General features: G+C 46.4%; 1 protein-coding gene across 14 annotated transcripts in view; it reads left to right on the top strand.

The window, feature by feature from the left end:
• GRAMD1B (GRAM domain containing 1B) overlaps positions 1–15,370 on the top strand; it is a 102,865-nt gene that overhangs the window by 78,826 nt on the left and 8,669 nt on the right. For 9 of the 14 annotated variants that reach the window (XM_068171915.1, XM_068171914.1, XM_068171916.1 and 6 more), the window contains 9 exons: positions 4,310–4,394; positions 6,535–6,638; positions 7,007–7,102; positions 7,447–7,527; positions 10,957–11,072; positions 12,344–12,557; positions 13,130–13,319; positions 14,162–14,305; positions 14,898–15,016. In XM_068171915.1, the coding sequence (XP_068028016.1) occupies positions 4,310–4,394; positions 6,535–6,638; positions 7,007–7,102; positions 7,447–7,527; positions 10,957–11,072; positions 12,344–12,557; positions 13,130–13,319; positions 14,162–14,305; positions 14,898–15,016 (1,149 nt within the window). Of the gene's footprint in view, positions 1–1,184; positions 1,338–4,309; positions 4,395–6,534; positions 6,639–7,006; positions 7,103–7,446; positions 7,528–10,956; positions 11,073–12,343; positions 12,558–13,129; positions 13,320–14,161; positions 14,306–14,897; positions 15,017–15,370 lie in introns of those variants that run through there. The other 5 variants (XM_068171920.1, XM_068171921.1, XM_068171922.1 and 2 more) reach the window with 2 other exon arrangements.

Here is a 15,370-nt window from a genome sequence, read left to right as displayed (position 1 = left end):
CACCTAGGGATGGTGACTCCACCACCTCCCCGGGCAGAACATTCCAGAACTTTATCACCCTTTCTGTAAAAAACCTTTTCCTGATATCCAGCCTGTATTTCCCTTGGCTCAAGGCTGTGTCCTCTGGTTCTGTCAGTGCTGCCTGGAGAAAGAGCCCAACCCCAGCTGGCCACAGCCACCTTTCAGGGAGTTTAGAGAGTGACGAGGTCACCCCTGAGTCTCCTTTTCTCCAGGCTGAGCACCCCCAGCTCCCTCAGCCGTTCCTCACAGGGTTTGTGTTCCCAGCCCCTCTCCAGCCAATTGTCTCTTTCAGGTGTTCCTAAATATTAGAATATCAGAAATATTTGCTGTCCCAGTCAGCGTGGGCAGATCAATAGGAGCTCACCTGTGTTTGGGAGGGCAAAGTCAGCGCTGGGGATTGCAGGGAGTGACACAGGAGCCCACGTGCAGGGAGTGGGACAGGAGCCCACGTCCCTGGCTCCCCTCAGCCTCCCCAGCACACTCTGTCCAGCAACTTTCCATGACAGGAAACATCTGCTGGGAGGCAGGGCTGGGTTACTGCAGGGCATTGGCCGCCAGAATTCCCCAGCTCCAGTGACTCCAAGCGTGTGCGAGTCATTTTGGGATCTTCCCCGCCCGCCCCTTCCATGAGAATCACAGAGACTGAGGCTGCAGCAGAGGGGGACTGCAGGGCAGAGCCTGAGGAGGCGGAATCGCTGCTTTTCTGCTTCCAAAGAGGGGACAGCTGAGCTCGGAGCTGTTTGCCTCCTCTCGGGTCCTGGGAGCCGCGTGAGTCGCAGCGGGGCCGGCGGCCGGCGCTGTTTGGGGTCAGATCTGGCACTCCTGGACATTTGGGGGCTTGTGTTGCCCTGCTCACACCTGCCAGGGCTCCTGCAGGGGATGCCCACAGCAAGAAGCTGCTGAGGCTGCAGCAGGAGAGCACAGAGGGTGCCCAGCAGCACAGTCACCCCGATGAGCTTCTCTGGGAAAAGTCCTCTGGAGGGCAAATCCTCGCCGAGATCCTCAGGGGCTGCCTCGGACGAGCTGGATGTGGGCAGGAAAGCAGGGGAAGGCACCTAAACTCACCCAAACTCCTGCCAAGCTGCACCCCTCTCGACTTTGGACATAAACAAGGAGCAGTGGAGCAGGAAAAGCAGTCAGAGTGGAGCTGGGGAGCTGTGCAGGGCCGAGGGAAGGAGATGGATTCCCTGCTGGAGTGTGGCTCCCTCTGGGATCTTTTCCTGGATCAAGAGCTGCCATGGCTGCGGTGGGACCCAGAGGGACTTGTGGACTTCTCTCGAGGAAATGCCAGCCCTGGACCTGATGAAATCCCAGCTGTGAGTGTCTCTAAACTGAATTGTTTGCACCCTGGCAGAGCTGCCGGGGCTGAGCAGAGCCTCAGGTTGGACAGGTTTTCGGGCTGCACTGAGCCCAAAGCTCAGCCCTGCAGGGATTATAATCCCTTTTCCCCACTCCGTCCCCATCCTGTCTGCTTGTTCCTGGAAATCTTGGGCTTGGGCTCTTGCTGGAGCCCATCTCAGACCAAGATCTTTTCCAGATGTTCAGGCTGGGAGTTTGGTAAGTAGAATTCATATTTCTGTCATCAGCTGGTTGGCAGGTTTTACTCAGAGTGAGATCCCTTCCTCTGGGCCCACGGGGCTGGAGCAAGTGTTGGAATATTCTGTTTCTAGTCCACTGAGCTGCTGTGAGGAACAGGGAATGCTTTTGGGGGCGAGGGGTTGTCTGTGATTTGACAACCAACATCAAATCTGCTGTGATCTGACAGCTTTTGGCAGCGCTGTGAGGCTGATTCTAAATAAACACTGTATTCCTCCCACCCCTGTGGCTCCACCACCATTCTTAAGCAGAAACTGCCTCCTCTAATCTCAGATTTTTGGGGCCCTTGCTGGAACACTGCCACATTTCTGCCCTAGGAGATCACTGCCTCTGGACTGTTGGATAAAGAGGGAAAATGCTGTACCCCAGGTGGCTTCTTCTCTGCATTTGTGGGAGAAAGAACACTGCAGATTCCCTGGGAGATGTGGATTTGCAGCTGCCTGTGTTCTGAAGCCTGCAGAAGGAGTTGTGGCTGTCGGGAGCAGCTGGCACAGGGTGTGGAGGTGTGGGCTGTCACCATAAACCCCAGAGAGGAGCCTGATATCCCTCCAGCCCCGTGTTCCCTGAGCCCTTCCCTGAGGCCAGGGCACAAAACAAGGGCAGGACACGGTTTTTGGATTTTGGTTTGGAGGATTTTGAGAACTGAGAAGCCTTTTGATAAGTGAAGTGTTCTCGCTGGGGAGAGGGGTGGGCACGGGGAATCCTGAGCTCTCGGTGGCAGTGGTTGCTCAAGCTCCTCTGGCAGGGCTGAATAACCCATTTTGTGGGGCAACCCCCCATTTTCTGGGGTGAATCCCCCATTTTCTGGGCTGAATGACCTGATTTCTGGGGTGAATCCCCTGTTTTCTGGGATGAACCACCTGTTTTCTGTGCTGAATCCCCCATTTTCTGTGCTGAATCCCTCATTTTGTAGGGCAAACCCCCCATTTTCTGGGGTGAATCCCCCATTTTCTGTGCTGAATCACCTGTTTTCTGGGGTAAATCTATTTTCTGTGCTGAATCCTGTTTTCTGGGGCGAATCTCCTGTTTTCTGGGGCAAATATCCCATTTTCTGGGGTAAATCACCCCTTTTCTGTGCTGAATCACCCATTTTCTGTGCTGAAACATCCATTTTCTGGGATAAATTCCCCATTTTCTGTGCTGAATCACTTGTTTTCTGTTCTGAATCCCCCATTTTCTGGGGTGAATCCCCCATTTCTGGGGTAAATCACCCCTTTTCTGTCCTGAATCCCCCATTTTCTGGGCTGAATCACCCGTTTTGTGGGATAAATCTATTTTCTGTGCTGAATCCTGTTTTCTGTTCTGAATCCCCGGTTTTCTGGGGTAAATCCCCCATTTTCTGGGGTGAATCCCCCGTTTCTGGGGTAAATCACCCCTTTTCTGGGGTAAATCCCCCATTTTCTGAGCTGAATCACTTGCTTTCTGTTCGGAATCCCCCGTTTTCTGGGGTAAATCCCCCATTTACTGTTCTGAGCCCCCCATTTTCTGGGGTAAATCCCCCATTTTCTGGGTTGAATCCCGCATTTTCTGGGGTGAATCCCCCATTTTCTGGGGTAAATCCCCCATTTTCTGGGGTAAATCACCCATTTACTGTTCTGAGTCCCCCATTTACTGTTCTGCGTCCCCCATTTTCTGGGGTGAATCCCCCATTTTCTGGGGTTAATCCCCCATTTACTGTTCTGCGTCCCCCATTTCCTGGGGTGAATCCCCCATTTCCTGGGGTAAATCCCCCATTTACTGTTCTGAGTCCCCCATTTACTGTTCTGAGTCCCCCATTTTCTGGGGTAAATCCCCCATTTACTGTTCTGAGTCCCCCATTTCCTGGGGTGAATCCCTCATTTCCTGGGGTGAATCCCCCATTTTCTGGGGTTAATCCCCCATTTACTGTTCTGAATCCCCCATTTTCTGGGGTAAATCCCCCATCTACTGTTCTGAGTCCCCCATTTTCTGGGGTGGATCCCCCATTTTCTGGGGTGAATCCCCCATTTACTGTTCTGAGTCCCCCATTTACTGTTCTGCGTCCCCCATTTCCTGGGATGGATCCCCCATTTCCTGGGGCAAATCCCCCATTTACTGTTCTGAGTCCCCCATTTACTGTTCTGAATCCCCCATTTCCTGGGGTGAATCCCCCATTTACTGTTCTGAATCCCCCATTTCCTGGGGTGAATCTCCCATTTCCTGGGGTAAATCCCCCATTTACTGTTCTGAATCCCCCATTTTCTGGGGTAAATCCCCCATTTACTGTTCTGCGTCCCCCATTTTCTGGGGTGAATCCCCCATTTCCTGGGGTGAATCCCCCATTTACTGTTCTGAGTCCCCCATTTCCTGGGGTGAATCCCCCATTTACTGTTCTGAGTCCCCCATTTCCTGGGGTAGCTGCACGGTGGCTGGCATTGGGCAGGTGACTGCTGCAAGCAGAGCACACGTCCTACCTTGGACAGCGTGCAGCCACAGAGAATTCCCCTCTGCTGCAGCCCTTCCAGCCTGGACTTGCTCTCCCAAGCCAGGCTCTCCTCTTCCTCTCACTCCCTGCCCTAAAACCCAAACCTTCCCATCTCTGGGCTGGGATGGGAGCTCCTAAATGCCTCTGCCCCCCCTTCTGCTGGTGTCCCCGAGGTGTCCCTGTTTTCCCCACTCCGTGTCCCAGCTGCCCTGGCTGCCCCTCTCCTCACCAGGCTCTTTTTGTTTGCAGGTGCTGAGCCCCACGTACAAGCAGCGGAACGAGGATTTCAGGAAACTCTTCAAGCAGCTCCCGGACACGGAGCGCCTCATCGTAGGTAAGGGCAGCCCTGAGTTTTAAAAGTGTGAAGTTTTCATTTATAGTTCTTTTGAAAGTTTTAAAGGTCTCATAAAATTTCTTTAGCCTTCTGATAATGTTCATATATTTGAGAGTCGGAGTTCCCACATGATTTCACGTGAATAGTTTACATATTCACATATTCATATATTTGCATATTGTCATATTCATAGAATAGTTTACGTATTTCTCTGTGGGTAGAGAGAAATGATTGATTGATCTTTAGACCAGTGTAGTTAGGGAAGTGGTAATTCCATCCTCCAATCCACAGTCACCTTTAGAATTCTATAAATACCAAATGTTTGAATAAAACTGGGTCTTTTTCTCTTTTAAACTTATCAAACTTCTGTGTACTCATTTCATGTCCAATAGCCGCAGGTAAGGGCAGCCCCCGAGCTTTGGGGAGGAGAGCAGCACATATCCAGCCAGGTTTTAGTTCTTGGCAGAGAAATTCATCCACTAACACCAGGGGTTTATGTCCAGAAAGGAGACAGAGGAGTCCTAACTTTATTGGAATCAAGGGAGATGCTATGGGGCATTTCCCTTGGAGTCTCTCCAATTTTTAGGGGATGCAGCCTCCTTTTTATGCCAATTTCCCAGGCACATTTCCCTCTCTCTGCCCCACTGGCTGAGGTACTTGAGAGGTTCAGACTTCCCTACTACGAACCCCCTTCTAATGTGTACCCCCCTTTTTTTTTTTTGTCTTTTCCTTGTGTCAGTCAGTGGAATTCCTATGGAATTCATGGTTCTTCCCATTGTTTCTTCCATCTCTCAGTGTCCAATTTTTGCAAAGACAAATCTCTCTCATGCTTTTAATCCATTCATCAATGGGATCCTTCCCTTTGTTTCTTTTATCTCTCAGTGCTGGGTTTATCTCCCAGCAGACCCACAGTTTGTTTGTGGAGACAAATCCCTCATTCCTTTCATCTCCAGACATTGCCACTGACAAGAAGCCTGGAGCACAGGCAGAGCCCCATTTCCAATGGGTTTTGTATTTTCTGATGGGTTTTCCTCATTTGGTGGGGGATGATGTGATCTTTTCCTCCCTTTTTCCTCCCCTTTTTCCCAACATCCCTGCTCACACATGACTGCCCTTCCCAAACCTCACCTCACAGCTGGTGAGATGCCTCTGCTCCTGTGTCTGGTGATCCCCTCCTGTGCCCCACGCTGCTTAAACTGGGGGGGAAATGCACAATGACACCGGGAGGCAGAAAGGAAAAGACAGATGAAATCTGGAAATAGCACGTGGGATGCTGCAGAGTGAGCAGCTGATCAGGCAGGATCATCAGTCGGAGACAGAGATTGCCTGTGGCAAGCCCTTGGAGGAAACAGCCCAGTGGTCAGGCAGCAGCTGGGGCTCAGCTCCTGCTGGCCCTGCCTTTTCCTTGCTGGGTTGATTTCTCTTGATGCTCATCCTCACCTTTAGGCTCTCCCGGTGCCTTACTTTGGGCTTGCCTAGAAACAGAGGCCTGACAAAGTTTAAAGCATATATTTATTCAGTGGATATATTTAATGAAGGGTCTTTCAGGTACATTAAGGGCAGTCAAAGCCTCCCCAAGGGGCTACACCCAAAATGGTCAGTTTTTCAGACAACTGTAAGTTTGGTCCATTTACTTATCAGGGGTTAATTGTCCAATTACAGCTTCAGGTAATGAAGTCATATTCCCCCAGTTTTCTTCCCTTCCCAATTCTTTTTTCTTCTGCTGTGCCTCTATTTAATGTCTGCTGCTCCACTAAACCCTAGTTTATACTTTATAAACTAAACTCCACTTTATACTTTATAAACTAAACTCCACTTTATACTTTATAAACTAAACTCCACTTTATAAACTCACTGTATACTTTATAAACTAAACTCCACTTTATAAACGCCACTCCACTTTATAAACGCCACTCCACTTTATACTTTTTGGAGCCTGAGGCTGTAGGGTGTCCTTGAGTTTCAGGCCCAAAGGAATTGTTTTGTCTGACTAAAACACGAAGAGTTGGCTACACTTTATATGGAGTTTAGAGTCATGCACTAATGCAGCACAGGATTTGAAAAACACAAAAATCTTAAGGCATCAGTGGTATCTTGTGGCTTTTCTGCTCCTCACTGACCACGTGCTGTCCTCCCACAGATTACTCATGTGCTCTCCAGCGAGACATTCTCCTGCAGGGCCGCCTCTACCTCTCCGAGAACTGGATCTGCTTCTACAGCAACATCTTCCGCTGGGAGACACTGGTGAGGCTCTCCCTCTGCTGCTGACCCTGGGGCTGTGCTCACATTGGCTTGGGCAGGGCTCTTCTGCTGCCTTTCTCACCAATTTCTGCCTTTCCTGGTGTTTTTCCCTGCCTGGGAGACACTGGTGAGGCTCTCCTACTGCTGCTGACCCTGGGGCTGTGCTCACAGTGCCTTTGGAAAGGCTCTTCTGCTGCCTTTCTCACCAATTTCTGCCTTTCCTGGTGTTTTTCCCTGCCTGGGAGACACTGGTGAGGCTCTCCTACTGCTGCTGACCCTGGGGCTGTGCTCACAGTGCCTTTGGAAAGGCTCTTCTGCTGCCTTTCTCATCAATTTCTCCCTTTCCTGGTGTTTTTCCCTGCCTGGTGCAGCTGACAGTTCGCTTGAAGGACATCTGCTCCATGACCAAGGAGAAGACAGCACGGCTCATTCCCAATGCCATCCAAGTTTGCACTGACACTGAAAAGGTACATCCCACCCGGCTGAGGCCACCCCTGTGTGGCTGGCAGGGCGTTTAGAGTGTGGGGGATTCTTCCAAAATGGGAAAAGGGTTTGTGCTGAGCCGGGCTGAGGCTGGAGCTCAGATGGGGGGTGTGGGGCCAGGTGAGATACCCAGGTTTTACAGCAGCACATCTCTAACAGAGCTGTTTCAGTGCTCACTCCCTGGTGAGAGCCTCTCCATGAGCTTCACTCTGTGCTGCATGGACGGCTCACTCCAGCTGGAACGTGACCCCAAACAGCCTTGTTGTGTTCTTCTCCTGTTTTTTGGCTTTTTCTGAGCTGATTTTTCTCTCACTCTCTCCCCATCCAGCACTTTTTTACTTCCTTTGGGGCTCGAGACAGGACGTACATGATGATGTTCAGACTCTGGCAGAATGCTCTGCTTGACAAGGTACAGATAGAAAGCTCAGAGCTGGGGTGGGATGGAAGGCTGGGGATGGATGTGGGCAGGAGCATCACTTCTGACTGAAAAAAACACCTAGGGACAGCAAACACAAGTGGTTTTGGGCAGAAGGGACAGCAAACACAAGTGGTTTTGGGCAGAAGGGACAGCAAACACAAGTGGTTTTGGGCAGAAGGGACAGCAAACACAAGTGTTTAGGCAGAGCAGGCTCATGGCTGCAGATGCAATTCCCTCTTTTTGCAGGGAATTTTTTTTCCTGGTGTTAATCACCCATTTTCTGGGGTAAATCACCTGGTTTTTTTTTTTTTTTTTTTGGGGGGGGGTTAATCACCAATTTTCTGGAGGAAATCACTGATTTTCTGGGGTAAATCACACACAGTAGGTGCCACTCTGCCTCTGCTGAGGAATCAGGGTCTCAGGAGGGAATTTATTTCTTTTGGAAGTCTGTAATTCCACAGTGGAGCAGCCCTCAAGCAAGCAGTTCAAAAAGCAGCAGGAATAACTCACTGTGCAGGCAGAGCTCTCAGTAAGTCTGTGCTCCAGGAGTGTGGAGATCCAGACAGGACAGAAAATGAGTGCTCAGGGCATCCCAAATCCAAGGGAGAGCAGTGGTGGGTGCACGGTGCACTGGGTGAGGGCTCAGTGGGCTGGATTTTAAAACAAATCTATAAAATTTAGATTATAAAATAAATCTAATAAATCTGCTCCTGCTGAGCCAGAGGCCATGTAAATCCTGGATTTGATCCGAGTATCTGTTCCACAGTGGGGAGGGCATTTCTGGCCTCCCAGCATTTCGGGGTGTCCTGGCTGGAATGAGGCACTAGGAATACCCTGTCCCAAAAACTGGGGTAGGATTCAGGAGGAGAACGGATCGCCTTGCCTTGGGCAGCCTGCGTTTGTAACCTGAGCAGCCTTTTGGAGCTCCCAAGGAAATTCAGAGCCTTGCTCTCAAGGTCAAGGCAGATGGGAGCTGAGACAGAGGGTGATAAACACAGGAAGCACTGGCAGAGCTCTTTTTTTCCAAATGTGGGATCCCTGGCAGGAAAAGGGGAGAAAGAGCTGAGAGCAGTTTTCCTGATAAGACATGGATGTGAGTTGGTGTGTGTGGGAAGGAGGTGGAACAGTCAAGATTTCTCTGGATGAAATCTCCTCATCAGAGGCTTTTTTTCCCCCATGGTTGCTGCTGTGGGGAGCTAGATTAAAAAATTCCTGCCTTATCCCATGCAGTTACAATGGGAAGAAATTCAAGGCAGCACCTCAGGAAAAGTTCACTGGGTTTGTTTGCCCTCATTACCAAGAAATCTTTGTCACTGGTCATAAGTTTCTTAGGGGTAAAAATCCCCTTTCATCCCTGTACCACATCTTTAAATCACAAGTCTGCCTGCCCCGTTTTGCAGAGCCTCATGTCACAGTCATGTGGTGATCACTGACCTGCATCCCTAAAATCTGGGCGTTTTTTCAATGGTCTGGATAATTCATTTTCTCTTTTTTACTTTTTTTTTGGACTTTTCACAGGGCTGTCTGATGACACAAACTCCTTTAGATTCCAAACTGCAGCAGGAAATGTTTTTATTCGTTGCTGTTTGAGATCGTTTTCGCAGCTGGGATCCTTCAGGCAGCTTTAATTTAAAAAATTGAAGGGGGGGATGAAAAAAACCCTCGTAAGGTCTGGGGGTTTAGTGGAGCTGCAGACATTAAAGAGAGGCACAGCAGAAGAGGTGGGAAGAGCAGCTGAGGAGGGAAATGCAGTCTAGTGCTTCCATGAGGACATGAAATAAATAATAAAATAGAATACCAATAAATAGTAATAAAATAAAGCATTGCGTGTAATGACATATGTATAATTATATATGATATATAATTATATATGACATATGTATAATTATGTATGATTCGATATTCTATATAGTCTATAATGTATATTTATCTATTTTATGTTACATAGAATATGTAAAATTATGCACATAATACAATAGCTATAACTTATGTCTTATAAAATTTATTATATTCGGGTATATTTGTAATAAAATTAATAATATATTTATAATCATAATAAATTATATTTATAATTATAATATATTAAATATATAAAATTATAATACATATATTTATAATATTGATAATAAAATGCTCTATTTCTATAAAATATATTGAGAATGTAATATTTTAAAATTAATATTTAAATCACTAAAATACCACTATAAAACATATAAATTAAATATTTATAATTATATAAACATAATAGTTATTATATTTATAATGTTTTACATATTGCGTATATCTACATATATAAGCATATAATAGATAAAATATATAAATGGCTATATTAGTATATTATTATTTATATATTTTTCTTACTTATTATTTATATAAATATCACTATAAAACATATAAATTATATAGTAGTTATTATATTGAGAGTATTTTGCATATTGCATATATCTACATATCCATATATAAATATATAATATATAAAATATATAAATATATAATGATAAAATATATAAATGTATACATTATTATATCTATATAATGTTTATTACTTTATAGATATGAAAATATCACTATAAAATATATATTTATATAAATATAATAGGTATTATAATGATAATATTTTGCATAGTGCATATATCTACATATACTTTATAAATGTGAATATAAAATTATATAAAATATATAAATGTACAAAACATATAAATATATAGCTATAAAATAAATAAATAATATAGAATGTATATAATATAGTATATATAATATATACTATATTATATATTATATAGTATATATGATATATAATAGTATATAGTATATACTATAGTATATACTATATATTATATAGTATATATTATATATCATATAATATATACTATAGTATATAGTATATAGTATATAATATATTATATAATATATTATATATTATATATTATATATACTATATTATATATAGTATATATTGTATAGTATATATAATATATATAATATAATATATAATATATTATAATATAATCTAATAATATAATATAATAAATATAATATAATATAATATAATATAATATAATATAATATAATATAATATAATATAATATAATATAATATAATATATATAATATAAATAATATAGTATATATTATATAAGAAAAAATAAAAATAAAAATAAAAATAATAAATAATAAATAATAAAATAAATCGATAAAAATTACATAAAAATCAAATTAATAAAGAAATAATTCAATGATATTCAACTCCATAAAATGGAATTTCAGAGAGCGGAGCCCACAGCAGGGCTCTCACCTCAGGTGTCAGAATCTCCCTCCTTTCGGGGCAGGACTGTGCTCCTGGCAGTGGTAATCCCGCTTTTTCCGTGCCTTTTGCTCTTCCTGGCTGCACAGATGTGACCTTCTGTCCCCCCCGTTGCAGCCTCTGTGTCCGAAGGAGCTCTGGCACTTTGTCCACCAGTGTTACGGCAACGAGCTGGGGCTGACCAGCGATGATGAGGACTACGTGCCTCCTGATGATGACTTCAACACCATGGGGTGAGTGGGGAGGGCTGAGCTCTGTGCCGGCGAGCAGAGGCGGCCCCAGCAGAGCAGGGTGTCGCCACAGGCCCCCAGCTGGGTAATAATTAGCATTGACTCCGTGATTGCAGAAGGAATCTAATCTGATCTGCTCTAGAGCAGCCTGATCGATTGCTGTGTAATATCATCTTATATTAAATTATTCTGTACTTATTAAGAAACTCAGTAACCCTTCCAGCCAGTCCGATCCAGCTTTGACCTAACTGGTCAATGCATCCCAACACCATCCAGTGTCCAATTAAGAAATCACCCTTTGGTAAACTCTCCCTGACACATTCCACACGTGCACAACAGCAGGTGCAACAAGTGGAGATAAGAATTGTTCCTCATTCTTTTCTCTGATCTTCTCACAGCCTTCCCCAGGAAAATGCCGGGGAAAGTCTGTGCCTGCTCTCCGTGCCAGAGAGCTGCTGCCACAGCAGGGCGTGCTGCATGCCCCAAATGCTGCCTGTCCTGACAGGTCTGGGACCTGGCCAAGTGGGGGCTCTGGAGTGTGTGATGCCTAAAAAGCTGGAAGTGGAGCATTTCCTCATAGAAAATGGTGATGCCTTGTGCAGGCTGGCCTAGAGCAGAGCTGGGCAGAGCTAAAGAATAAAGCAGGGATTTATTCAAAGGATCTCCTCCATGGATCCACCTTGGGCAGCACCAGAGCCCAGCCAGGGCTGCACCCAAGATGAACCCAAATGGTCCCAAAATGCACGAGCGCTCCCGGGGGCTCTCACTGTGATCAGCTCTGCTCCATTGGCACATTGGAGTTCATTGTCCCATTCCAGCTTTAGCCCATGCAGTCCCATCCTGCTTGTTTTCCTCTCTCCAGCCCACGTTGTTTGTGCTCTTGGGCTGAGATTTGGATCATTTGTCCTTGGTGCCCAGCTGGAGCAGGAATTGTTTTGTCTCCCTGCTCTGTGCAGAGAGCTCACCATCCCCTCATGTGAACCCCAGACCCACACACTAAACCAGAATGTGAGAAATAGAAAAGCTAAAACTTAAGGCACCACTGGGAGGGACTGAAATGCCTGCTGAGCATGCTGAGCAATTCTAGAAATGCCAAAGCACCCCACTGGTCACAAGGCCAGGCAGTGTTGCATGGCCAGAAAATGCTGATGCTTGACAGTCCCTGTATAAACACCCAAAAAACTGGGGCTTGCTCTTTTCTGCACTGAGCCATTCCTGCTTCTGGACAGCCTGGAAACCTCATAGAAACATTCTCACTTGCTCTGTGTGTGCAGCTGTAGCTGTTGTGAGAGGGGTAACCATAAAAACCTGTGTTCTCTGTGGCGTCCCAGCTACTGCGAAGAAATCCCCGTGGAGGAGAATGAAGTCAACGACAGCTCCTCCAAGAGCAGCATGGAGGCCAAGCCAGAAGCCAGCCCTCAGCTGCCAAAGAAATCTGTCACTGCCAGCACCCTGACCTCCACAGGCAGCAGTGAAGCCCCAGCCTCGGTGAGTTTTCTCCCTCCCCTGGCAGCAGGAATTTTTTTTTTTTCCCTGAAATCCAGCACCCCATGGGTCCTATGAGGTTTGTTCATCCTCCAGCTCCTCTTCCACTGCTGCTGATTTCAGTCCTTGGTCAGTGATTTTGTCACTGGGACTCTCAACAGCAAGAGCATTTTCCTTTCTCTAAAAGTTTTGAACATAAAAGGGTTATAATTTCTTCCCTGCCTTCACTTATTCCCTGGAAAACAGTGTGTACCCTCCTGGTATTACGGCAGAGCAGACCTTATTTAGATATTACCTCAGGTTCTTTCAGCTTGTTCAGGAGCAAAACCACTGGACAAGCACTGGACAATATTGTGCTTGTCTGAACAAAAATCCTGGTGGTGTCCAGAGCTTGAACACTGATTCTTTGAGAGGAGATTTTACGAACAATATTTGGCAAATGTCCTCCTCTATTTAATTTCCAGATATGTCAAGGCCAAATATTCAGAAATCGGCTCACAGATGTGAGGTATTTTGAAATAAAGCCCATTTCCAGGTGCTGATCTTGCCCTTGTTGTGCCCTGTCCTTACTGCAGTTCGATGGAGTGCTCCCAGAAGAGGAGGAGGCAGTGGCAGAGAGTCCTGTGGAGAAAGACCTTGGCATTGCCAACATCATGGGAGAGAAGATCGACATCATTGGCCCTGTGAACTCCCCCTCCCTGGACTTCAATGACAATGAAGACATTCCCACAGAGCTCAGTGACTCCTCAGACACCCACGATGAAGGTATGTGGGGAAAGGCCACGCCATCAGGGCTACTTCCAGCCTCATCCCTTCCTTCCCCATGAGGGAATGGAGTGGTGACTACTGAAAGCCTTTTCTGCACCCTGCAGATGCAAAGAATTCCCATTGTGGGCTGCAGAAAGTGAATGTGTTTACATTTCAGGATGTGCCAAAAAATTTTAGGGTGTCCCTAAAATAAGCTGTGTAATTAATTATCCCTTCTGATGTCCCAACTTCTTGCCCTGGGGTCAGTGCAGGAAAAGGGTTGTGTTGCCTTGTGCAGGCTGGCCTAGAGCAGAGCTGGACAGAGCTAGAGAATAAAGCAGGGATTTATTGAAAGGATCTCCTCCATGGATCCACCTTGGGCAGCACCAGAGCCCAGCCAGGGCTGCACCCAAGATGAACCCAAATGGTCCCAAAATGCACGAGCGCTCCCGGGGGCTCTCACTGTGATCAGCTCTGCTCCATTGGCACATTGGAGTTCATTGTCCCATTCCAGCTTTAGCCCGTGCAGTCCCATCCTGCTTGTTTTCCTCTCTCCAGCCCACGTTGTTTGTGCTCCTGGGCCTGAGATTTGGATCATTTGTCCTTGGTGCCCAGCTGGAGCAGGAATTGTTTTGTCTCCCTGCTCTGTGCAGAGAGCTCACCATCCCCTCATGTGAACCCCAGACCCACACACTGAAGCAGCACAGAATGTGAAAAATAGAAAATCTCAAACCTGAGGCATCAGTTGAAGTCCCTCCTTTAGGTTCCTTCTGAAATATTGAGGTCCTGGTGCTGTGGAAGCACATTTTTCATCACCCTGGAGGGTCATGCCTGGACCTTGAGGCTCTCTTTCCCCACAGGGGAAGTCCAAGCCTTTTATGAGGACCTGAACGGCCGCCAGTACGTGAACGAGGTGTTCAACTTCAGTGTGGACAAGCTCTACGACCTGCTCTTCACGGACTCCCAGTTCCAGAGGGACTTCATGGAGCAGCGCCGCTTCTCTGGTGAGCTGCTGCTGCTGCTGGAGCTGCCCAGGCCTGCAGGGGGAAGGGCTCTGCCTTGGAGGTACAATTTTGCCTGCTTGGGTGACAGTCTGAGCAGATTTTGGGATGACGTGGCCTGTGCTGGCGTAGCCAAAAGCAGCAGGACCTGTGTGCTCATCTGGTTTCATTTTCTAACAGCTGGAACAGCTTTTTTATGGAAAAAGCTGGTTTTCTTATTTTTTATCATCACCTAATGCCTGATCTTCTGTTCAAGGCTTAACAGTGTGAGGGAAAAGCTCCACACCTGACACGGACAGAGCTGCAGAGAGAATCCCTTGGCATGTCATAGTCCTTTCCCTGTAACTGTAGATTTGCTAAAGGAGATAAATCCCCAGGCTCTCCCCCTTTCCTTGCACTTGAAAGAGGGGAAAATATTCACATTTATCACAGGAGTCCTTTTGTTTCACACTGAGCTGAGCTCTAGAGCAGCCAGGCTCCCCAAGGGGAAGGAAATCTCATCCCCTGCCTGGTTGTATGGCTATGCCTTTCCCCAGGGGGCTGACCAGAGATCCCTGCCCAGTTACTTGACTGCAGTGTTGTTTTGTCCTCTCAGATATTATCTTTCACCCTTGGAAGAAGGAGGAAAATGGCAATCAGACCAGAGTGATCCTGTACACCATCACCCTCACCAACCCTCTGGCCCCCAAAACTGCCACAGTCACTGAGACTCAGGTAGGTGACAGTGGAGCAGGGCTGGGATGCTCGGTAGAAACTGCTGTGGGAGTTATTTTCTTGGCCTGAGCATGTTTTCATTATCCCTGTCCATTTTCCTGTTCACATTTCCTTGATTTAACTTGCTGCCCAGTATCACTGCAGCCATGAATTGTTAATCTTACAGTGAAATTTGGGTTGCAATGAAAGCACCACCAAAAGCAGCTGAGTTTGTGAACAAGGCGGTGTTTTTCTCACCCAAACTGGTGTTTTTTGAGCTGTGCTCAGCCCAGCAGATATTACTCAAGGAAATCCGATACTGCCTGACCTGTCCTTCTCACAGCCCTGCAGGGTGTTGTGGATTCTTTATTGTGG

This window comes from Anomalospiza imberbis, chromosome 24, assembly GCF_031753505.1.
Source record: "Anomalospiza imberbis isolate Cuckoo-Finch-1a 21T00152 chromosome 24, ASM3175350v1, whole genome shotgun sequence".
In the NCBI taxonomy this organism is placed as follows: domain Eukaryota; kingdom Metazoa; phylum Chordata; class Aves; order Passeriformes; family Viduidae; genus Anomalospiza; species Anomalospiza imberbis.
Note: the sequence above shows the minus strand (reverse complement) of the source record. Positions and strands in the feature narration are given on the sequence as shown.